General features: G+C 41.4%; 1 protein-coding gene across 2 annotated transcripts in view; it reads right to left on the minus strand.

Annotated features, from left to right (window-relative positions):
* Positions 1-26,295, minus strand: part of PDZD2 (PDZ domain containing 2) — a 238,885-nt gene that overhangs the window by 32,609 nt on the left and 179,981 nt on the right. For both annotated transcript variants that reach the window (XM_039256412.1, XM_039256413.1), the window contains exons 6-13: positions 17,078-17,189; positions 10,872-11,017; positions 7,789-7,908; positions 6,598-6,712; positions 3,990-4,063; positions 3,622-3,847; positions 2,578-2,695; positions 790-922 (exon numbers count right to left, since the gene is read on the minus strand). In XM_039256412.1, coding sequence (XP_039112343.1) covers positions 790-922; positions 2,578-2,695; positions 3,622-3,847; positions 3,990-4,063; positions 6,598-6,712; positions 7,789-7,908; positions 10,872-11,017; positions 17,078-17,189 — 1,044 coding nt within the window. The remainder of the gene's footprint in view (positions 1-789; positions 923-2,577; positions 2,696-3,621; positions 3,848-3,989; positions 4,064-6,597; positions 6,713-7,788; positions 7,909-10,871; positions 11,018-17,077; positions 17,190-26,295) is intronic.

Below are 26,295 nucleotides of genomic sequence, written 5' to 3' on the forward strand. Positions count from 1 at the left end.
CCGACTGAGCCACCCAGGTGCCCCAAAAAAGATCTAATGTTCTTAAGGAGCATTTTGAGTTGCTGAAAGGGAAAATCTAAATTTTGTAAAATATAATCTGATTCCAATATTACAGACAAGTTAATTTAAAAGGATTTTTACATCAAGTCCTTGAAATAACAAAAAACAGTGCTCAAAGCCAGTAGAGTTGAATTTGCTGAGGTGCCCTCTGGTTAACCTAAAAAAAATTAAAAGCGACTGCTTAAGCATAAAAGAGATACAACCAAATAACACAAAGGCCAATGATACAGGGGCTATGATTATCTGCAAATTCAACAATGTGATATCTGCTGGAAAAAAAAAAAGAGTGAGCTCTTAAGCCTGAATTACAGAAGTATTCTCCTCAGGTCAAGGATGGCTTGGACAGATCATTTAATCCAATGCTCTCACATTTTCTTGATGCTGAAACCCAAAAATGTTGAGTATCTCACTAGAGATCAAACAAACAGCTGAGAGTCACTCAGAACCCAGCACTCTTATCTTCTACCACATTTCATATTCACCAATAACACTGTTACAATCTTCTAATAAAATTTCTAAGAGTGTGAAGATGAAGAAGTCCACATCAATGATTTGTTCCCATGTGTATCAGTTACCATGGCCACTGTGTGACCACAGGCTGATTCGAAGCCCAGCTGGGTGAACTGTCTCACCAAAGAGTGTGTGTTATCATAGGAATATGTGTACCATTGCTATAGGACAAATGACCAAGCCATCTTTTCATATTCAGAACAATATGAAGTACTTCACCTTTGGATTAGGGTGCCGACCAATGACAAGGCGAACAGGTCCTGGGGGGCATTTGCTCAGGATGGTATGGACTTTGCTTAACGCAGCATGGCGGACATTGACTGAGTTCACTTCCAGGATTTGATCTCCGCGGCTAGGGAGGGCAACATAACCAACACTCTGTGGTAACAGCTTTTTACAAGATCTCCTTCTGGGAGAGGTTTAGAATATGAAATCGTTTCTGAATACTTTAAAGAAGCAAATGACATCTTTTCATCGTTGCATATGTGTGAAAAAGCAACACATTCATATAAACACATTAGATATTAAATCAGCAAAGTCTTTATGCGTATCTAACTGCATTTTCAGAAATAGTAAAGTTAAATAAAATCGATAATAAGAAATAACAAGGGTTACCATTTCTTGAGCACAGAGTATAAACCAGGCACTATACAAAGCAATTTACATAACAATACTTTGAACAGGTATTATTATTCCTATTATTTAGATAAGGCCACAGGCTCAGAGAGGTCACCCTGATGTCACACACTGCTGAACTCAGGTCTGCCTACCATTTGATCATCACAAGATAGCCCCTTGACCACCATCATTTTCCTTTTTTCCTACCATCTTGAAATGATTATTGTAATGTGATTTGAGGGGGAAATATCTTGGAGCTCAAAGGTTACCCAAGAATTTGTAAAAACGTTTCAAATTTGAACAAATGAGAAATTGGGGACAAGATGCCCATTTTGACTTGAAATTATAGGCAGAGAACTCAGTATGAGAGAACAAAAGACTCTTTATATGGGGTTTGAAGAATGTTCATTTGGCAGGCTCCAGACATATGGAACCATTCAAGAAAGAAACATCATCTTGGGATGTCATTAAAGGATTTTTTTCCTTGGGTTCTAAAAGTATATTTTCTTTAATGTACTTTGGATGATTTGCCGAATTTTTTTTGTATGAAAATTCGCTCTGATGATTAACTAAAAACATAATATAATCTATTAACAGGGCCCCAAAATGGCAACCTCAAGCCATGTCATTTTGACAATTCCTCAACTGCTCCAGGACTTAGAAGCTTATAGGGGAGAAAGGTGATACTGTTCGCAGAGGGTGCTTTGTGCACTACTATTTGTGTACATTCTTGTGAAGTTTGGGTGGGCGCAGACCCACTGCAGTTACCGTATACTGGAACACCTAGACATCTCTTGTATAACAGAATATCCATGTTACAACTCAACTAGCTGGACTGAGAAATCAGACACCCGGTGATTTCAGACAATAAGTATCTAAATAACATCACAGATGGAGAAATGAAACAACAGGAAAGGCTCAAGAGATTATACTTAATAATGACAGAGGCCCCCGGTTTAAGGGCATCATTTCAGGACTCTCTTGTATCCAGTGATTCTGAACTGTTATGAGCAGTTCCCAGCACCATCTATGAATTTTACATAAATGAATATAAAAGTGAAAGAAAATATTTAGATGATCATAGTGATCTATGTAGAGTTGTACTTTGTCACAAGTTTCTGAAACTGAGCTTCTGAGTCCAAATAGATCAAAATAGGGAAGCCATGATCTAGTTCTCTACTTCAACCCGATTTCATTTAGATGAGATTTTCAACTTTGGGAAATGCTATTAATTGTCTGTCTGTGTTATCTTGTCTATGTTATTACTGTAAATGATACAAAAGTTTAGAATCTCACAAAAAAATATAATAGGTCAGATATCTTACATGTAGATTCATTCCTAAATTCATGAGCATGCCGGAAGCCTACACTATCAGGTTTACAACGAACCTCAGATTGCTTTCCATCTTGGCCACCGATCCTGGGGCAAGGCTATGAATGTAGATGCCTGGAGGGCTGTTTTCCAGAGCCAGGCAGCAGGCACCAATGCCTAATCCAACTCTGGGCTCTGTGAGAGGCATCAAAGAGAACAAAATTAAAAAAAAAAAGTCTAAGTGATACGAAGCTACATCAGTGTATATTCAGACCAACAATCATTTATTTTTGACCAGACTCAGAATGTAAATCCTGCTTTTCGCTGTTAATATTCTCGTACTCTATAAACGAAATGAGTCCATGGCAGAACCAGGGGCTGACTATGGACTGAATTATTCAGCTGTCTGCTCTCTGCTTAGTCTAAAGAACCTCCTCAATTCTGTTTTTGGAAATAGGCAGAGTCAAAGTAATATTTTTTTAAAAGACTTTATTTTTTAAGTAATCTCTACACCCAACAGGGGGCTCGAACCTACAACCCTGAGATCAAGAGTCACATGATCCTCCAAGTGAACCACCCAGGTGCCTCACTAGTTTTTATTCTGGATACACAACTTTAGGATTTCTTTCACTTGTCTTTTTTAGCCACTAATCTTGTGGTTATGTCATCACTCATCATATTTCTGTAGTAGGTGTAGAGGAAAAGGAAACAAAGATGAAAAGCCATAAGATCTGGAGAAGACCCATAATTTTTAGTTGTTATTAGCCATATTCTTAACTATAATCTTTTGTTCTTCAAAATAATTTTATTAGCCTTAGAATTAAGTCAGTCAGTGATTTTTTTGGTCTTTTTTTTTTTTTTAAACATGAGTTTCTGACACACAGTGATTCATCTGGGGAGAGGTTAAAAGACTGTGCTACTGGTAACTTCTTTTCACTTTCACAAAATGACTAAAATCTCTACTTGCGATCCCACTGTCTGTTTACAGAATACCGTACACTGTTGGCAGTAGGCTGTTCCAAAAGAACAGTTCCTAGAAAAAAAATAAAAATGAAACCCAGGAACAGATTACAAATTGTTATGTGAGAGAACGTAAGAAAGCGAGGGGTAGCCGGTATCACCTTTGTTGAGTGTGACTTCCATGACAATTCTGTCCTTGGGCCCGGGGGCCTTCCGACCCAGGGATGAAGAACCGCTGTCATTGGAGCCTGCCGCTGAGCTGCCCCCACTGGAGTGGAAGTTCGGGGAGCTAGATCTGCTCACATGTGTGGGTGTGGAGCAGGGTGTGAGGCTTGGGCTCAGTAACTTTGTGCGTACTGTTAGGACGAATAATCCACTCCGGATTTGCTGAGAAGACAAGAGGGGAGTAGGGCTAAAACATTCAGACTATTCCTAGGTTAAAGGATGAAAAAAAAAAATCAAACCCAAACCAGAAGGAAATAAGGGAAGAAAAATAAAGAAAATAAGAGGTAAATAAGAATGTGGCTACCTTAAAGGTATGGATGGCTTCTTGGAACGTCAAGCCCTTTATTGGTATCCCATTTACATCTAGGATTTCATCCCCTAGTGACAAAATAGGAGAATTACATTAACATCAAGCTTTGACGGATGAGAATCTAACTGCGTGGTCACTACTAAAAGAGGATGCCATGCGGCACTGATTTATGATGGCGTCCTGATTTACAATGGCGTCCTGGTTTACAATTCTATAAAATGACCTTTATTGTTCCAACCTGCTTTCCCAGGAATTTCACAAAATGGGACAATGAATAACAATACATATTCTCTTGCAGTAATTCTGCATCTCCATCTTTAATGAAAAACAACGAGGGGAAGTATTAAGTTCTTATTCTTTAGCCATTGCCAAGTTTGACAACAGGTGTCCTAAGTTTAGAGATCAAAATGCAATAATGAGTCCCAAGTCTTTCCTCAGAGTGTTTGTTTAAAGAACCTAGACCTACTGGCAGTATAGCATGAACATGTACAACATGTGAGGAAGCCACTTCTGTATTTGTAGAAAAACAAGGTTTTCAAGCCTGGAGAATCATCATGGTGCATGGAAAATGGCTTTAATAACAGACAAAAAATTTTCGAGATATTATTTAAAAATGGCAGTCCTCCCTCCACAAATGGTATGGAAGCCTGGTGTTACTGGTGCTGTTTCAAGTTCTCAGTCACTAAGCTGTTAATTACTACATGCTTCTATCTAAGAGATTATTGTGGGCTAATGCCAAACTGCTCTCTCATTCATTCTCATTCTCTCTCTCTCTCTCAAGCCATCCTGGACTCATCTTCAACCCCAAGAAAATATGGTCAGGTCATTTTTCCAGCTGTTGATAGTGTCTGCTGGGATTATAAGAGAACGGGGACATCCTGTTGACTCATCAGTTTGTTTTGGTTTATATTCTTGTAACATGGTCTGTTTTCTGGAATAGCAGTTCATCTAAAACACTATGAAGGGGCCCCTGGAAGAAGAACAGATGAACTTCACACAGCAGTGCAGGACAAAGGAAGGATGTCCTTTACTTATAACAAAGCACAGCAGCCTCAGAACACATCTTTGCACCTCTCCCAGACAGCTAATCCCGGGGACACGCTGTGCATTCCATTAAAGGAATCCTGTAGATTAGGCTGAAAATGTAGCAGTACCCCATGCACTTGTTACGTGCTTTTCTTTAATGCAGTTACAGAAATTGTAAAATAAGTGAAATAATCTGTTTAAAAATAATCACCTAACTAGGTAAGGTTTTTGGTTTGCTTCCATACGGGAAAAGGATACGACCATTAAAATGATTGCTTATGCTCTTAAAAATCTTTATACAAGATTTTTAAAAAGGTCATCCAACACACTGAAAATCCATTCCAATGACTTACCTTTACTGTAAATGAACACATGTGAAAAAACAGTATTTAGGAGAATCAAGTGCTGTTAACCTTTATTAACTATTGATTTTCCTTCCATTTGTCTCCATTCTACCAGGACTGCAGGACAAATTTCAATCAAATGAACGCATGGCACATCCATTATAAAAATGCTCTGTTAGAATTTTACATTGTTCTGAAACTAGATACAAATACCACCTGGGAGTTAATCCTTCCTCTAAAAGAGAGAAATAAATATTCTGCCATCAAAATAAGCCTGGTCACATCTTATCATTAGCATATGGGTTCCTAGACTAGCTCTGCTTGAAAAAGGAGACTCCAACGGACTCTTACCAGTTTAAAAAAAAAAAAAAATAAGCTGCAGAACACAATAGTATTTATAATTTGGGTCAACTGCACCAACCAGTTATACATTTTTGAAGGTAACTACAAATTGTGCAATGTCATCATTTCGTGAAGGAAGTATGTTAATAAGGGAGGAAGAAAAGTCAGGACTCATGAATAGGTTCTGGGGATCACTGCACAGCCCGGAGACTATGGCCAGCAATCCTCTGCTGTTCAGTTGAAAATTTCTAAGAGGGTAAGACTTCAATGTTCCCACTTCCCACCACGTCATTCAGTGACGTGATGGGGATGTTAGCTAACTTGATGTGCTAATAATCATTTTGCAATACATATGTGTATCAAATAATCAGGTTGTACACCTGAAACTTACATGTTATATATCAATTACATGTCAATAAAGCAGGGAGAAAAGAAAGCACTCCTCTAACATGTTTATGCATGGCACAATGGCAGGTCCTACGGAGAAAATGAAAGATATACATGTACTCCAGGCCTGAGGCAAGAGCCTGCAAGCTCTCAGGAACTTTCAAGGCAAGGAAGATGATCAAGATCCAAGGGGACAAGATAGACATTTAAAGACCCAAATAAGACTATCAAGTCATGTTCTATCCTATCCTCTCAATCTTCACAACAACCCTTTAAGATAGGTATTAATATTCCAAGTTTATAAACTGAGAAAAATGAAGCTCAGGTTACATCCATTGTCCAAGACCATGATGTAGGTAAGTGTTGAATTCGCTCCGGTCTGCTCGCCCCCCAAACCCATGGCTTTGGTGGCTGTGCCACTGGCTTCACATCTGGCAAGGGGGCAGATTCTGATGGAATCAGAACTCACCACCACTGAGAACCACCAAGAGACTTTCTCCTACCTTCTTTAAGTCTTCCATCCTCTGCAGCTGATCCATTTGGGAAAATAGTCTTGACAAAAATCCCCATCTGTCCTCGAATGCAGTCTCGACCTCCAGCAATGCTAAAGCCAAGGCCCTACACCCCAAGCAGAAGGGGGTCCAGGTTGTCATTGCAGTATTTGACTGAGGGCATCTGTTTTTGCTTCAGTATTTTACTGAAGGCACCCCTTCCACTGCAGTATTTAACTGAGGGCATTCTTCCCATTGTAGTATTTAACTGAAGTCTCCTTCCCAACTATGCTCAGAGTTAAGATAACCAGCTATAAATCTGTGTTCCCTTCTCCATTTCCTTCCTCAGATCTATTTGCAGTGCACTAGGTTTGCATTATGTTAAAGGGAGAAAGTTTTTACATTGAAACATTTGAAATTGCCAGTATTTAACAACCTTTCATCTTCAAAAATGGCAGTTTCACATGGATTGATAGCTCAAGAGAGTAATTTCACACAATTTAGGGGCCATACTTATTTTATTCTTTTGTTTTAATATTTCCATGTTGTATAATATCAAAATGGATATTTTGATATTTGTATAGTATCAAGTTATTTGTATTATTATCTTTATGATACTGGCAATGCTATGAATTCATTCAAAAGGATAAGTAGGAATATACCCCCTGAAGCTACAGGGGTGGCTTTTCTTTCAATAGTAGTACATGTTGGAGCACTCACTCCACCCTCGACGGTGCCCTAGCTCCCAGGTGCCAGTGACTCCTTATATCCTAAGGACAAAAGGGCGTGATCATCTCACCCAGCACCCCACAGGAAAGACGGCCAGGGAATCCACTCAAATCCATGTACAGGCCACTTAGTTCCTCTTTTTACCTTTTACTTTTTATTTCATGTAAAAACAACAATAACAAAATTCACCATTTAAGAAATACATGCTAACTGGGGCACCTGGGTGACTCAGTCAATTAAGGGTCCGACTCTTTATTTCTGCTCAGGTCATGATCTCACGGTTTGTGAAACTGAGCTCTGCATTGGGCTCTGTGCCGACAGCACGGAGCCTGCTTGGGACTCTCTCTCTGCCCTTCCCCTGCACACACACTCTCTTTCTCTCCCTCTCAAAATAAACAAACACACACACAAAAAAAAAAAGAAACACATACTAACATTCACCCGGAAGACAAAACTGTGCAGAAAGGAGCTCACCTTGCCCTTTTCTTTGTATAAGCCAATGATAGAGATGACAGATGGCCGAATGAGTCTCCATGGAGATTCTACCTGAGTGGTGCTTAGGGAGCGGGTGGACTTCTTTACAATGTGGTATTCCTGAAAGTCAGCACATGGCAAGGTCAGGGACACTCTCATTTATCCCTCTGTGGCCTCTGGCATAAAAATATATTCAGGTTTTGAAAACCTCAGTTGTCCTCTGGGTGACACAGACATCTCTCCCTGCTCCAGCTCTGGCCCAGTGGCTTAAAGGAAGTTTATTATAAACAACATCGGAGGCCGCCGGCACTCAGCGCTGCTCTGTGACTGCACCCCACAGATCCCAGCCTTCTTGCTTCCTGGCATGGAGTGAGGAACCAGAAGCCAAAAGGCCTCAGAGATGTAGGGGGGCCCTCCTGTGGTCAGGTCCTCCCTGGAAGCCACCCTCTACCCCCAACCCAAGTTCACAATCATGGTTAGAGAGTATCTTGCCATTTTAAGCTTCATTCACTCAACCAAAACCTTAGCAAGCCCTTCTTTCTTGTAACACCCAAACCGCAAACCCTGACAACTATTATTCCATATAAAACACGCCGCTGACAAATGTGGCAGCTCCAGTTCTAATCCCTCACGTTTGGAAAATAAAATACTTTCCCAGACGCCACCCGTTCCGCCTTTATGGCACGCAGAAGCTCCAATCTCAGTCCCTTTCCTGCCCATCACCCACATGTACATGTGTGTAAGCAGGGTACACTATTTATAACATAAACGAGAGATAAAGAAAATCTACTGCTAAAGCACTTCTACAGTCTAGCTCCTTTTTATTCTTCTTAGAATAATAAATTTCTTAAATGAGACAGATATTCCAGCATAAGCAAAAAAGGGAAAAAAAAACCATTTTGTGCTTAATATGAGGAAAGAGACATGAGAAAATTGTTTCTATCCTTAATTAGTATATTCTACAGTCAAAGGTAGAAATGAGATGTCTGCTAATGATATTTCTGTATTCCTGGCAGCTTCAAACAATTATATTTTTGCAGTTTTACAAAATATCTGCCAGCTATGTTGGCTTCCCAGACTCTGATTCATTTAAAAAATGTTGGCTTGGCAAGGTTACTACCCTTTTACTGAAACCATCATGGAGATAGGCAGGCATAGCCTATTGGTGTTCAACCCTCACATATGGAGGTTCATGCGTGAACTTAGAAGGGAACACTCTCTGACCACCCCTCTCCAACAGAACCTCCTTCCATCCCCCTTCTGGAGCGCATGGGAACTAGAGGTCTGGGTGCTTCATTGCTCCCCTGATGTGTTTCAGGGGCCCCATTGCACTCTTTAGACGTCTGCTGTCCAATATGGCAGCCACTAGTCACCTGTCACGGTCTATATTTAAATGGAGATTAAAATTAAAAATACACATCTTAGTCTCACTCGCCATTTTTCATGTGCTCAGTAGACACACGTGGCTCCCATACTGAACAGTACAGACATAAAACATTTCTATCATTGCAGAAAGCTGTATTGGGTAGCTCTACTCTAGACAATGCTTTGTTTGGGGGGGGGGGAGGCGGAGAGTACAGGGAAAAGAAGGATGAATCCTGGGACAAAAAGAAAAGGCCAGAAAAGAAAAGAAAAAAAGGATAGTTTGAAAAGAGAAAAAGGTCTTTCCTCTGAAATCTTCACTGTCCTGTGCTTTCTGGAAGCCGGGTTAGAAATAGGTATTTCTGGGCTATAAATAATAAATATTGTCAGGCTTCTCAGCAGGTCAGTTAAGAAATCACCACCTTGGCTATGATGGCTGGAAGCCCTCTCTCATTTTCCACACTAAATTAAAACAGCCCGCAATGTGGCTCTCCTACAACTTTCTGATCCACCCCGACTCTGCCGGTCCAGTTAGACCATTCTGAGCAGGCCACAGGCTTGTCTCTAGCCAAGGGTTTGGAGGAGTTTTAACCAGGACCCATGCAAGTTTTTTGCTCTGCTTTTCCTCCATGTCCCAACTCAAGTTGTCTTTGGGTAGATTCCACACAAAATAACCTGATCAGCAACTGCCTATAGAATATGGGCACTTACTGTTTTCCTGGCTAGGTAAAACCTTCTCTGTAATGATTCTGCCATATCACTTTGAGCAGAAAATTTCATCTCTTTGAGATTCATTGGCTTGTCTGTAAAATGGTGATGATACACCAAAAGTAAAGACCCAACCCAGACGACCAGATGCAGGTCCTTGCCAACTCTACCATCTATAAGTCTACATGAACTTATGGATGTTGTTGCTGCTACCCTCCGCCTCCATCTCTGCTCCACTGTAGGCAAGATGCCAATGGCTTCTTTTGAGCTGTCTGACTGATGATGCCAGGACCTCAAAGAACACTCCACAAGGTTCCCAGGGACTCAGCCTGCCTTCAACTTGGTTAGGAGCTGTCTTCCCACTTTTGACTGTGTTGAGGATGATGTAATTGAGGAAGAGCCTCTGTGAAGAATTATGGGGCTCTGATGAGGCAGGCCCTGGAAAATTAACATTACCACCTACTTACCCCTATCTGCAGCCCCTCTGACCTTGCCTGTCTGAGTCATTACTGTGTAACAGGTAAAATCCCAAACACAGTATAGGCATGCACACGCATTCCCTTCCTCTCTCATACGAACCAACACCCACCCACCTACCCACATGGTGGTTACGCTGACACCTGACGCGCCCACTAAACAAGCAATGGTGGTTGACCACAGACCGTGAGGCGCCACTGTCTCCTGGCAGTTGAAAGCAGCTCTCAGTTCCAAAACACACAGTAGGAAGGGGATCAAGATGTCGAGATCCAACAAGGGATTATTTTTCTCTACTGTTTTCAAATACTAGGCTGACTTCCTTCTAACCTCCATGGATAGACCCCGCTCTCTGTGCTACATCTTGAGTCCCAAATACCCCTCCCTGCCCACACAGATGGAAGTTCTTCACAACACAGCTGCTCCTGTTGGTCTTTCAAAGAGTAAAGATTTGAGACCCAGGGGTGGAAACATGCTCTTACGTCCCTAACTGGGCAACTGTGTATGAGAAAACAAAAGTTTTCATAGGACTGTCCTACCTGTGATGTTCCAGTAGAATCCAGTAGCTGGGGAAGAGAGTGCTTTCGGCCATCTCGGGAGACCTCCAACATTCTGGCCCGCAGGTCCCCATTTCGCACCATCAGCTCGTTATATTCTTCAACAGACTCTAGACGGTGTATACCCCCTTGAGAAAACAGTGGGGAAAACATATTTTGATATGAGATTTAAAGAGTCTTAATAACTTGTTGCATTTGCATCCACACTTCATGGTTTTCATAAGACCTAGCTCATTGCCTTCAACCAATAAGCTCTGCCTAAGCTGGGTGTAGGTTGAGGCCATTAATGCCATATTATGAAGAATGTGCCAGTTTTTGAAGGGACCAGACTGGATATGGGAAAATGTATATGTTTCATCCAAGTAAGATGTAGCTAGGGTTGACATGGCAATAAATGATCATGAGAATTCCATCAGTAGGTGGTTTTCTGGTGACGGAGGAACATTACTCAGTGGTTGGTATAGTTTCATCCCTGGGGCAGATGCTTTTTTTTTTTTTCTTCACATAATGACTTTTTAAATAAACTTTTTATTAAGGAGTAACAAATTACAGAAATATGCACAAATCATATAAGTGTATGGTTCCATGAAATTTCACAAAGTAAATATTGCAAAAACCAACACCCAGACCAAGGAATAGAATACTATCAGAACCCAAAAGCCGCTTTTGCACCAATAACTACCCTTCACCCAGGATAACCATTATCCTGACTTCTAATATCATAGATTACTTTTGCCTATTTTCAAAGTTTATAAATGAACACGTATAATAAATGGTTTTTTATATCTGGCTCCTTATTCTTAGCATCTGTTTGTGAAACATGGGTTGTTGCTAATAGTCTGTGCATCCCATTTCCGTACACTATTTCATTGTATAAACACACCCCAATTTGCCTATGCATTCTGTTGTTGATAAACATTTGGTTTATTTCCAGTTTTAGATCTAGAACAAGAGTCAATGAGGTTTTTTTCTTTTCTTTTTGTTGGTAAGGCCAGATAGTACATGTTTTAGGCTCTATGGGCCACGAGTGTTCTCTGCTCCATATTCTTTAAACATTTTTTTTTTTTTTACAACCCCCTGAAGATGCAGAAAGCATTTATAGCTTGTGGTCCATACAAATGTAGCTGTGGATGGTGGTTTGCTGACCCATGATCTAGAATATACTGTTACAGAACATTCTTATAAAAAAGTCCTATCTGTGGGGTGCAGACCTAGGAGCATCATTGCTGGGCTACTGGTATACATTCACCTTTACCAATGTTGTAACACGTGTGTGTGTGAGTCCAAGTTTCCCTACATCCTTGTCACACTTGGCAGTGCCGGTTTAATTTTAGCCACTCTGGTGGATATATAATGACATTTCATTTTGAGGTTTTTTAATAGATTTTATTTTCAAGTAATCTCCACTGATGTGGGGCTTGAGCCCACAACCCTAGGATCAAGAGTCATACATTCCAGCGATGGAGCCAGGCAGGTGCCTCTCATTGTGGTTTTTAATTTACATTTTACCAACGACCAAGGAGACTGAGCTCCTTTAAATATCTATTGGCTGTTTTACTTTTGTAAATCTGTAGAGTGGGCTGTTTTTTTTTTCCTTTTTAAATAAACTTGTAAAGTGCCTGTTCAAGTCCTTTGTTTATTTCTTTATTGGGTTTCTGTCTTTTTGTTGTTGATTTATAGAAGTTTTTATTTTTTATTGTTAACATATTTTGGATATGAGTCCTTCATGGCATCTGTTTTGTAAATCTTTCTCCATGTTTGTGACTTGCTTGCCTCACTTTTAATGGTATTTTATGATGAGCAAAAATTCATAATTTTAATATTGTATAATAAATATATTGATTTTTCTCTTTATGCTTAGAACTTTTGTGTCTTAAGAAAAAATTTTAAGTGTTTATTTATTTTGAAAGAGAATGAGTGAACATAGGCGGGGGAGGGACAGAGAGAGAGGGAAAGAGAATCCAAAGCAGTCTCCACGCACCAGTGCAGAGCCCAACATGGGGTTTGAACCCACAAACGGTGAGATCATGACCTGAGCCAAAACCGAGAGTCTAATGCTTAACTGACTGAGGCACCCAGGTGCCCCAAGAAATTTTTACAGTCATTTTTAAAGACCGCTTTATCAATACCTAGTTTATATTATATAATTTTTAAAAATAAAAGGAACTTCAGGGGCACCTGGGTGGCTCAGTTGGTTAAGTGTCCAACTTTGGCTCAGGTCATGATCTCACGGTTTGTGGGTTCAAGCCCCGCGTCAGGCTCTGTGCTGACAGCTCAGAGCCTGGAGCCTGCTTCCAATTCTGTGTCTCCCTCTCTCTCTGACCCTCCCCTGCTCATGCTGTCTCTCTCAGAAATAAATAAAACATTTAAAAAAAATAAAAAAAAAAATGAAAGGAACTTTAATCTTATATGATGGCTTAATTACATTGACTATAGCTATAATCACGTAGTGTTTACACTATACGTTATATATACACACATACATAAATATGTGTGTGTATAGCTATATACACATACAGGTTCTTTGTAACATTAAGTTCTCCTAGACTATGTAATGTTTCATTTGATGACCTAAAATTCAATTTCTAAACACTTCTCAGAAAGTTTTTCATGGAATAAAACAAGATGATTCTGCACCCTTTTAAAAATGATATATTGAGTTTTTATGAAAAGTTGGAAGAGCGCAGATACAGTTATATTAACACGAACATCACTAAAAGCTTGGTTTTTCAAAAGCTACATATTAACTTTGTGATACAGGTTTTCAAACACCTGAAACTCCTTTGCAATCAAAGAGAAATTTCCATTTAAAAAGATCACAAACCTAAGGTATTAACATGGATAAATCAAAAATACCAAAATGAAAAGGGAACCCTGCTGGCGAAAAAGGAAGTATGAAGTAAGGAAATTGAGGTTAGAATATTAGGAAAAATGTTCCATAAAATGGCTTTAGTCATTTTGGAGCCAGGCGAGGCAAAAATCTTAGTGGAAATGGCTGGAACTTCTTTACAGAATCTCCTTAATAATTCATGACTTACTAATTCATGGCCAGATTAATCCATCTTGGCAAGCTTACTCATCTGAAAAGGATTTATTAGAAGAAAGTGCCTTCTGAGTCGACAGGAAGGCACTTGCCTCAACAGACGAGAGACCGCATACGGTAGTGTCTGCAGATAACATTCTGATACGTGAATACCAGAGTGACTCACTTTTAGAAAATAAGAAATAAATATTCAAGTTTACAGGACAGGCAAATTAGCAGTTGATCACATTAAAATCTCCTGTATTCAAATGTCTTTAGACTGAACCATATTTCACAGCACTGAATGGAGACGCGGAAGCTTCTTTCATAGATCTCAAATTTCTTTTCCTGCCTTATCTCCCACTGCCCTGCGACATGGATTTGTTGACGTAGCCTGTTGACTCTCAAAGGAGCAGATTCATCCTCCTCCCGCATCCCTTCCAAAACTGGGGAGCCCATAAATATCGCTTGACATTTTACCTCACTTCGCTGGCACCATCGTCTCCCACCCTGAGGGGCTCCGTACCCCTAATCTCTCTGACAACCTCTGCTGGTTTCAATCATTGTTCCTGTTGGGTTACTGGATCTTTCAGATTGCGGAGGAGGAAAAACAGTTGCCAGAAACTTCTCTGACCAATCTGCCCCCATTGCCCCTCCACATTTCTCGTGCATTTTTCTCCCTAGTCTATACCGCTGCTTTCTTCCTCTTCGGTTCTGTCAAATCTTGCCAAGGTCCTGGCCCTCTTTTATCTTGTGTCCTCTGGATGCCGCTTCTAAGTGCCACCACGCAGCGACACTTCCATCTTCGGATCTCTTGCGTGTGCCTTATCACGGCCTACAAGTTCTCGAGAATGTTCTTGTCTGACCCTCCTCAACCATCTTTCCCAGGTGAGAGGGAAGGAGAGGACAACGATGACAAACGTGATGCTAATGACGGCAGTGGTGACAACAGTGGCAGCTATCACGTGGGCTATTGCTACCGTGTTTGGGAGTGGCCATGCCACATTCATTCTCTCCATCTTTCAACTGAGACAGTACACTTATTCCTAGAATACAAGTACATTAGAATCCCCATTTTACACCTGAAGGGAGACTCAGAGAAGGCCAGTCATTTGTCTCAGGTCACAAAGCCAGTGACGGCAGAGCTGGGAACTGAACACGGTTGTACCTGACTTCATACATGTTATACATAGTTCCTTATTATGGCCCCAGATGTCCGGGAAGCACAGGAAGGGAGGGTGACATCCATTTGTGGCAAACAGTAGCCAGCCTAGATTTACTACTCAGCTGACAGTACTGCTTGTTCTAAATTAATAGTATAAACAGTGTTACAGATTTATGATTTGAAAGGTTCCCAGCTACATCCCTCCCCACATCTGTATCTAGAAAGCCCCAGACTGGGGAGGAGATTCTCATCCAGAGTCTCAGGAAGCCAAGGGGTGGGAAGAACTGTCTGGAAGGCAGATCTTTTTGCTGGCACCGAGTGACCTTTGGGATTCCCTTAACTTCTCTGGTCTCATCCATAAAATGAGGAATGTGACTGTACGGGTTTCAAAGGTCCCTGATATTTCCCCAAAGCTGATTGGCCCTCCTGAGAACTGTTTATAAGGTGTTGATTAACTCTGCTACGACAGCTGACTTAGAGATCTCTGCTCTGCCCTGAGACTCCCAGATGCTCAGCACACAGCGGGTAAATCATTTCTCTCCATTGTTTCTCGGGGCTTCAGGGGTGCTGGTTGCTCTCTCTGCATGGGGAGCATGCACCACATCTGTCCTCCGACTTATCAGCCTGTTTTGTCACAAATCCATGTCACACTGCCTGATGATTATGAGTTACAAACACAAACTGATTCACTTTGTTATTCAGGTTTTTAAAGACAAACGGATGTATTCTGTGGTCCTACACTGGTCACTCTACCTGAGAGTGACTCAGTAGAGGGCCAGGCAGCGGTGGGGAAGGGGGTGCTCCTGGCTGGCAGGCACAGACACCACCCTCGCCACTGCTCTGTGTTGCAGGAAGGGACGTTCGCACACCACGCTTTGGCTACTTTTGTGCTTTGCTTGCTTTCTAATCTGCTCAACCTTTCAAAGTCAGGAGTATTATCTCCAGGTGAGAGAGTGGAAGTTCGGGGGCTTTAAGAAACCAGCCCAAGGTCATATGAGATGTCTTTCATGGGTGGGCAGCCAGGGCTGGCTTCTCCATCAGGCCAGCAGACACAGTGTTGAGGACCCACAAAAAAGTTTTAACTATCAGTGTAATAGTAATGAAGAGATAATCATGGATCCAGCTTGAATCTTTATATCAATGCAGCTACAAAATATAATTCTTGGTTTTTTTTAAATAATTTTTTAAAAGTTTATTTATTTTGAGAAAGAGTGCGTGGCCGTGCGTGTGAATGGGCAAGGGAGAGACAGAGAGGGAGTGAGAGAGAATCCCAAGCAGCCTCTGCACTGTTAGTGTAGAGCCCGATGTGGGGCTTGAACCCACAAACTGTGAGATCATGACCTGAGCTGCAATCAAGAGTGGGACACTTAACCGACTGAGGCACCCAGGTGCCCCTTTAGGTGTGTTTTTTTTTTTTTTTTTTCAATAGGGAAAAGAGCCCATCAAGGAGAGAGTGCCTAGGACCCATGGATCATAACAGGTCTCTGCACATGGCCTCTGCTTTCAACATTGACTTTTTCTTTCAAGGCCTAGGCCAGCTACTCTGAGGCTATACCAGGAAATGGGAAATCTTCTTGTTCCCAAAGCTGCAACTCCTATCCCATTTCTCCACCTGCATAGTTAAGATATAGATTTAATAGTAACTAGCTCACCGCCCCTTGTTCTGGTGGACCAAGGGCTTGGGGGAGATGGACATTTGCCCAGAAGATAGGCCAGTAGGAATACTCCACAGGGAATCAGTCATCTGAAGTCCTGTGGAAGTAAATGATCAAGTTTGCTCAGACACAAACAGAGATGTTGACTTCATCATGACTCAAATAAAACTATTCATGTGGGCAGCCATGCTGAATGCAGTTTTATGGCTGGGGCATGTACTACCTAAAGGAAAAATAATTTTGAGGGTATAAGGGGACAGAAGGAGCTCATTCTGTTAATGACTTGGTCTTCCCACTCCTGAGGCTGGAAGCTGACAGGCCATACCAGGCAAAGAGTTCTGCTTACCTGAGAGACGACTCTTGAGTTTCATCTTACTGCTGCCCTGTTTGGGACTTTCCAGGTTTCCCTTGGATTCCTCGGGGCCACACGAATCTTGGGGCTCATCTGTCCCAGGCATCTGAAATGCAGACAGCACAGAGCTGATGGGAGAGGCCGGCCTGCAATCATTGATGAGGGCCTCTCCCAGAATTTATCTCCAGGCTTCAAGTGCAGCAATATAGGGATCACACGAGAAAAAAGATTCCTGGGATCAAAGCACAACCCGTCCGATGACCCGGAATCGTTCAACCTTTTGCTGGCAAGTTCCTCCTCAGCACGCCGTCTCGGCTGCACAGCCGAGAAACAGGAGGTTTTGAAGTAGAAACGGCCCCAGAGGCCATTCCATTTCTGGAGAAAACTTGTTGGTCAAGGTCACTCAGGTGGTCATGAAGACACAACTAACTATAGCCCAGGTCTCTTGACTTGTGGGTGAGTGTTTGTCCCTACAGTGCCAGTCGCAAGAAACATTAAACCAGAAATATAAATTCAATTCTAAAATACAGTGAGGTGATAACTTTGTGGAGCCAAATAACTACACCTCTTGGGTCAACCATACTGTCTGTGCGCTATACCCCTGTGTACGGACTCAGCACTGCCCAGGTTACGTGCAGGGAGCCACGTACAGTCAGCCCACACATCTGCACATGGTGATCTGTGCTCTCAGACTCTAAGGGATGATATAGAAAGAAAGGTCCCAAGGTCTATAGCGTCCTCTATCAGAGAAAAGCCAAACAAGCTCACAATAACCAATTACATTTATTAGAGAGGAAAAGGAGACTTATATGCTTGAGAGCCTGTATAAAAAATTTGGGAGGTAAATTTATATGTACATAACTTATGAGATAGATCAAACAATGAGCTTTCCCATTTGAAATTTTCTTTTCCTTTGAGGTTTTGAAGGGAAAATCATGTTAATTAAAATAGGTAGGATTCACATGAAGAAACATATATGGACTTGAAAAGACATAGAAGATATTCTTTAACACTTAATGGCCATTGAAAATCATGTAATTATGATGTAAAAACAAAAACAAAAAAACAACCGAAACCTTAAATGTTAATAAAAATTATACATTGTATATCAAACTCAGTATATGATAATGTATAAAGTAAGCAGTAAGAGTAATCTCCGAGGTAAACCCCATCTCCTTCTCAAGTTCCTCTCCCTCCTCAAGTTCACGTATCTTTCTGGATGAGAAAGGGGGAAAAAATGTCTGAGAAATGAGGAGATGTAGGTAAGTTGAGGAAGGGGCACTGGGAAAACAAATTAATCCTGATACATAAAAACAAAGATAAATTTGGTGAAACCCTATTACAATGTCAGGGATTGGCAGGTCTCCAGGTTTAAATTACTACGTAAAGGCAAGACTGGAATCCTGAGGATGATTTTAGAGATTCTCAAGAGGGATGTCTTTCCCAACCCCAAACTGTAACATTTAATTCACACCCAGGGCAAAAGAAGCCTCTTGGAGACTTGCCAGAGATCTGGGGCACAGGAGGAGACATGCAAATCAGAATAATCCAGAGAGAAGCCTCGGGGCCTCTCCTTTGCTTAATTTAAAAGCTTTATGGAAAGAACCTGTCTCCAGATTGTAAACCCAATTACTGGAGACGGAGTTGAGTTCCCGGTTCTTTCTCTTATACTACCCGACCCGGGCTATCGGGCTATCGGCCTACAGAGAAAGGATTCCCCAGCTTGTAAGTCATGACTTCCTCTGTGCTCATTCAGTGGGTGGCTTATTACATAGCAGGCAAGGCCCAAACCATCAGAAAGCATGTCTGAGGATCTCCTGTCAAGGGAGGGAAACAATTCTAGCCAACTGATTCTGGACTCAGGAAACTTCCTTCTTCCATTTCCCCCTCTGTTTTTCCAGCATGGCCCCAGGTTTTCATACAATCAGAGAAATTCTGGAGATGACATGAGCCCTCATGTGAGTAACGGAAAGGCAAGTGACCTGCCCAAGGCTTCTCAACTCATTACAGCCAAGGCTGAGACTTCTTAAGTCTCCCTATTTCCAATTTCAGGCATTACTAGGATTTTTCCTCCCTCCCTCCTTAGAGGATTTTTTAAAACTATTTTTAAAAAATGTTTATTTATTTTGAATGAGAGTGCATGAGGCTAAACAGGGAAGGGGCAGAGAGACCGGGAGAGAGAGAATCCCAAGCAGGCGCTGTGCTGTCAGCTCAGAGCCTGACATGGGGCTAACTCACTAAACTACGAGATCATGACCTGAGCTGAAATCAAGAGTCAGATGCTTAACTGGCTAAGCCTCCCAGGTGCCCCTAGATGAAGTTCATACTTTGGATGATCAATGCTGTATCGTACTGTATAATTCGTATACTTCAAATTTTTTCCACTTAAAGTTCATAGCAAACATGTGTCTCAAGGTAAAACAAAAACATTCTCTCTGTTGACAGACAAGGAAAGAAACGGAGACCCTTCAGAAACACCCTTTTGTTTATAACATAAATCCCGGATCAAGGCTAGATCCTGTGTACAGCAAATGAGAGCACAGGCTGATGGGTGTAGTTTCGCAAGAGCACACACATGCTGTGTCAAATCTGTGTTCTTGTGATGTGAGCCCCACGGCTGCCAACTCTGCTTTATTTTCAGAATCTGAGAGAGGCGGTTCAGAAGTAAGAGAATCACAGCCTTAAGGAATAACTTTTTTTTTTTTTTAATCTTAAAGGCACCAAAGAAAGAAATGACATTTGGTTTCTATGATCTATAAAATACCAATACCACTTCTTTTACCAAAGATATCTTACGTTAAAGATGGTGGGTGTGTTACGTTACTACTGAAAGCCTGTAACTAAAGCCAACAAGAATGGACCTAGAGACATCTCAGAGAGTAGCAAACGGACACTATTGAACTCAGGAAGGAGGGCAGTCTTATTTCGGAGCCCCCTCAATGTGTTAGCATTGGGTTCTGAATTTAAACAGAACCTTTTCCTCTCGCAGCAGAAACCTGGCATGATTTTAAGTGGTTTGTAACTCAATGAACAGGAAGTAACAACATACAAAGCGCAGTTTTGGTCACAATGAGCCTCTCTTCAGTCTTGGGACTATTATCTGAAAATGTCCACGCTCTGGAGTCCTTTTGCTATATTTTTATTTTTATTATTTTAGATGCAAGGGACAAATCAAGCTGTTCTAGGAATGATGTCATTTCAGTTGTTCTAAAATGAAATGTGCAAAAAGTGCTCCTGCAAGGCCTTTGGTTCAGCTGGCGTAATCTATTATTCATCAGCAATTTCTAATTCATGTGTTATACAACAATGCCATTATATTAATGGAATCTAATATGATTTGCCAATTTCCAAGTTAGAGCCTTTCTGTTTGGACAGGTTTCTACACTTGTTGTCTAGGAGATTCTCACTGAAGCAGAATCTTCAGCTTCTGGCTTTACAGAGAAATGGTAGAGCAGAGCGGTTAGGGGTCCAGCTGCCTGGGTACAGAACCTGGCTGCGCCATTTATTACCAGTGTAGGCACACGAGTCAACCTCCTTGAGCTTCAGTGTCCTCATCTGTAAAATGGGGTTTAAGAATTAAATGATAATTTTCTGATTAAAGATGGCAGATTTCCTTCTTTTCTCCCCCTTCATGGGAAACCACACTCAAATGACAGAGAAGAGATTTTAAAATGAAAGACCTCATCCCACAAGGGTTCAAAGAGAACAGAAGACAATAGCAACAAAATTCTGGAAACGGGTAAGCAGACGAGCATGGGGTAATGGATCCAACTTGAGAAAGCAGAATCCTAGAGCTGGGATTGGAGAAAGCTAACGAGCAACCCAGTTTGAACGAAGAGCTCCCTGAGAGGCTCAGGAGTTGCCGGTAAAGGGGCTCTGGAGGTGCGGGGATGCAGTGCGGCCGAGGCAGTGGGGACAGGGGAAGGTGCCTGCCACAGGGACTTAGGATGGATCTGATGGCGGGGAGACTCCCAGGCCTCAGAAGGACCTGGACAAACTCTGGTGTGCAGCAGAATCCTCTGGAGAGGTAAGAAATCACCCCCAGGCCCAGGCTGGTGGAAGTGGGGCAGGATCTGGGCCTCTGGAGTTCACCAGTGCCTTGGTCCAGACAGAGCTGAGCTGTAATTACCGAGTTACTCCAGAGGTAAGGACAGAGGCTCCAGCTGCACCACGACAACCTGTCAGCCAAAGGACGAGGGAGGGCTGTGACCCTCATGCCGCTGTCCATCGGGCGTTTTGGTATTTTAATCAGCAACGGAGATGAAAAACCTGCCTCACTCTCTGTACGAACAAGAAGCACTTGCGCAGCATGCCAAGTATAATGCAATGTCCGTGTACCAGCGGTAGTGACAGGTTGTGCCCAGAAAATATCAATAGAGCCCTGACATCAGAGGCGATTTTCATGAGGTAAAATAGAAAAAACAGTATTTATGTATTTTAGACTGTTGACTTTTTTTTTCCTTTCAATTCTCAGGTTAGTTAACATCTAGTGTAGTCTTGGCTTCAGGAGAACTCAGTGATTCATGTCTTACATAGGACACTCAGTGCCCATCCTGAAAAGCACCCTCCTTAATGTCTGTCACCCATTTAACCCTATCCACGCCATCAACCTTCGGTTTGTTCTCTGTATTTAAGTCTCCTATGGTTTGCCTCCCTGTTTGTAATATTTTTCCTTCCCTTCCGCTATGTTTACCTGTTAAGTTTCTCAGATTCCACATATACTAAAATGATATGACATCTGTCTTTCTCTGACTTATTTTGCTTAGCATAATGCCCTCCAGTTCCATCTATGTTGTTGCAAATGTCAGGATTTCATTATTTTTCATCTCTGAGTAATATTCCATTGTGTGTGTGTGTGTGTGTGTGTGTGTGTGTATACACACCACATCTTCTTTTTTTAATGTTTATTTATTTTTGAGAGAGAGACAGAGACAGAAAGACAGAGAGAGACAGGGTGTGAGGAGGGGAGGGACAGAGAGGGAGATACAGAATCTGAAGCAGGCTCCGGGCTCTGAGCTGTTAGCACAGAGCCCTACGTGGGGCTTAAACTCACAAACTGTGAGATTATCACCTGAGCCAAAGTCAGCTGCTTAACCAACTGAACCACACAGGTGCCCTTATATGCTATATCTTCTTAAGCCATTCATCAGTTGATGGACATTTGGACTCTTTCCAAATTTAGCTACTGCTAATATTGTTGCTATAAAACTGGGGCGCATGTGCCTTCAAATTAGCATTTTTGTATCCTTTGGATAAATACCTAGTAATGCAATTGTTGAGTTGTAGGGTAGTTCTATTTTTAATTTTTTGAGGAACCTCCACACTGTTTCCCCAAGTGGCTGCACTAGGTTGCATTCCCACCAACAGTGCAATAGAGTTCCTCTGTCTCCACATCCTTGCCAACCTGGTGTTTCCTGAGTTGTTAATTTTAGCCATTCTGACAAGTGTGAGGTGGTATCTCATTGTGGTTTTGATTTGTATTTCCCTGATGAGTGATGTTGAGCATCTTTTAATGTGTCTGTTAGCCATCTGGATGTCTTCTTTGGAAAAATACCTATTCATACCTTCTGCCCATTTCTTCATTGGATTATTTGTTATTTGGGTGTTGAGTTTGGTAAGTTCTTTATAGATTTTGGATACTACTAATCTTTTATCCGATATGTCTTTTGCAAATATCTTCTCCCATCCCATCAGTTGCTTTTAGTTTTGTTGTTTCTTTCACTGTGCAGAATTATCTTGATGAGGTCCCAATACTTCATTCTCGTTTTTATTTCCCTTACTGCTGGAGACATGTCAAATAAGAAGCTGCTGTGGCTGAGGTCAAAGAGGTTGCTGTCTGTTTTCTTCTGTAGGATTTTGGTAGTTTCTCACATTTAGGTCTTTTATCCACTTTGAGTTTATTTTTGTGTATAGTATAAGAAAGCGGGACAGTTTCATTCTTCTGCATGTTGCTGTCCAATTCTTAGTGCCATTTGCTAAAAGGGTCTGTCTTTTTTCCATTGGATACTCTTTCCTGCTTTGTTGAAGATTAGTTGGCCCTATATTTGTGGGTCCATTTCTGGGTTCTTATTCTATTTCATTGATATATGTGTCTGTTTTTATGCCAGTACCATACTGTCTTGATGATTACAGCTTTGTAATACAGGTTAAAATATGGGATTGTGATGCCTCCAGCTTTGGTTTTCTTTTTCAACATTATCTTGGCTATTCAGGACTTTCTGTGGTTCCATACAAATTTGGGGGATTGTTTATTTATTTATTTTTAAGTAGGCTCCATGCCAAATGGGGGGCTTGAACTCATGACCCTGAGATCAAGAGTCACATGGTATACTGACTGAGCCAGACAGGTGCCTCAACAGTATTTTTAAAATTTTTTTTTTATTTTTTAAGAGTTTTATTTACTTTATTAAAAGTTAATTTATTTGAGAGAGAGCAGGGGAGGAGCAGGGAGAGGGAGAGAAAAAATCCAAAGCAGGCTCCACACTGTCAGCGTAGAGCCCAATGGGGGGCTTTAACCCACGAACTGTGAGATCATGACCTGAGCTGAAGTCAGATGTTCAACCTATGGAGACACCCAGGTGCCCCCAAAGTACTTATCTTTAAAGGACTAAAATTGCCTTGTAATGATCTTATAAGGGTTATTATGAGGATTAAATAAAAATGCACTTGAGAGTACTAATAGAGTACCTGATATGTATCATAGAATTATAGTGAAGGTTCAGCTCAAACAAAACACCTCAAGCTTTCTCCCTACCAAGTCTCAGGGTGCTGCCTCTAGATCTGATGACTACATAGACTCTGATTATAGCTCTAGACTTCAGAGATAAACATTTCAACTTCATACCTACACAAAGGTAGCACATTTAATGAATGAACAAAGCAAAACAAAAGGGGACTCAACAAGAATATGCCATCTTGCTGAATTCAAGATGAGAACAAAGCACCAGAAAATTAATGCAAACTTCTAAGAAGACAGTTTCAAATGCATGTACCTGGAAATGCATGTGTTTAGAAATCAGGTTTGCACAAGACACCAAAGAGGATTTGAGAACACCCTGTGGTCTTACAATCAAAGTAGAAGTAGTGGAAGAGAGAAAATAAAGGAACACATGATGATTTCTTAGAGGAAGAAAGATGATTCCTTAAAGGGAAAGCAGAGATCTTAGACAACAGGCTGTGCGGATATGAAGGGGGATAGGAGACTGTGAAGTCCAGGAGGTCAGTGCTTAACCACAATTAAACTGGGTGTCATAAAACTGGGAAGTCACTTTAGTTCATACTAGATGGGAGGGCATGACGGGGCCTCAAGAAATCCATCTGACAAAAAGAGGCAAAATCACAAGGAACAGAATGCAACAACACTTCTATGGAGATCTCAGGCCCAGAGAACAATGAGAGGTGATTTCAGAACTGCAGAGCTTGAGTAAGCAGATTGGAGACAGCTACATCGAAGAGGGATCAGAAAGGTTGGACAGATTTAAAGGTGAAGGGGGAAGAAGCCCAGAAAGAGATTTAAAAATATTCCTGGGTAAATTTTAAAGGGACACAGTTATTTTTGTTGGCCTGATGGAGGTGGCCTAAGAAATGTATGAAATTAGCACTGTAAAGGAAGCAAACATGAGACGTAGTAAGGGGGGCCAGGCAGGATGGTAATAGGCCAGAACTAGATGCTGGTCAGATGGGAGAATATTTCCTGTGTGGAATTAGCCAACTCAGAGGTGACGGTGGTAAAGATGCATTTGAACAATGGATACTTTAGTAAACAGAGGATTCATTGATTCCACATCTTTCCTAATGATAAGCCCCACATCTAGACAGAATCTAGAACACTATTTTAGGAAAAACAAATCTATGTCAGAAAGCAAAGGGACAAAGGAAGTATAAAAAGTACATAGACTCAACAAGCAGGGCTATGAAAGAAGAAAGGAGTCCATTTAAATAGCAGGTTAAACAAAATTGAGTCTTCCCCAAAGGACATGGATACAAAACACTAGAGGCATATCCAGTTACTACCCCAAAATATGTAGCAGAGAGCAATGCTATTCAACCTTCAGAACATTTAAAACCTAAGGAAGGCAAATCTCAAGGAGCAGGTGGCAGAAGGATTAGCCCTTACTAGCTCATTAGGAGCTTAAGCTTCAGAATCATCAACAGCACGTCTGGTTCATGAATCTACATAGGGTGTTTTCCCAGCTGAATATATGGGGGAGGGGAGACTCAGTTTTCACTAGTCTAAGCACTTCTAAGAGGTGGTGGAAATGGAGAATGTGGCCCAGGACTGAAGATGCCTGTACTTGAGATCACAGAAGCTCTGTCCGATGCACAATCCACACAAAATGCAGTGCACAAGGAGGGAGCCTTCTATTTTCATCTCAAGGTGCAAATGCAAATCAAGAAGATTCTGAATATAAACTAAAAGTACGTGAAGTAGGACCCAGTTGACTTCTCCCATCTAGACTGGGAGAAGATTTCTGCCAGTTGAGTTTAAATTTATGGTCATGGACTCCAAACAACTGCCACAGACTGAGTTGTATTTAGAGAAGCCAAGAATATTTTCATCAGCTGTCCTTTACTTGATATGACTGGGTCTCTGCTATGGGCTGCCAGGAGATAGTCCTCCATGGATCTCTCCCATTCCTATGTGGCTTGTGAATAGAGGCATAGGCTGTTTTTACTCTAGATTATCTATCTTTTCAAGGATGTTGATAGAGTAAAGAGCCTTGAAAGTCAGAGACAGTGTCCCTTAAGTAAGAGGCAGGTTTGTGTATTGTCCAGTATAACAAAGATAACGTCTCTCTGGAGCAAAGGGCAGTCAGATTTGCTCCGAGCCTATCATAAAAGATGCAGGTGCTAATGATCAGGGTTCCTTAGCCATGATACAAATCCACTGTATGAGCATCTACTTGAGTCCCTCTGTATCATTACCCTAGGACTTGGGAGTACAGGGGGAAATTATGCAAACATGACTCTCTAAACTGGGATTGAATCCTAAACTGGGATTGGAGAAAGCCAAAGTTACATGCTGTGCCATGAGTAATAAAGTCATTTGTCTCTGACCCAGGAATCTCATGTCTTGTGCCAGCATCCATTATTACTGTAGCATAAAAACTCAAACTTTTAAAAGTTCTTGATGTGGACTTTGGCAAAATTAAATAAGGACCTGGGAACAAAATTTTGCCTGGGACAACTGTCTAGAAGTGAGGGATTGGCTC

The sequence above is a fragment of the Hyaena hyaena genome, unplaced genomic scaffold (genome assembly GCF_003009895.1).
Source record: "Hyaena hyaena isolate Hyena2069 unplaced genomic scaffold, ASM300989v1 scaffold_577, whole genome shotgun sequence".
Classification (NCBI taxonomy): domain Eukaryota; kingdom Metazoa; phylum Chordata; class Mammalia; order Carnivora; family Hyaenidae; genus Hyaena; species Hyaena hyaena.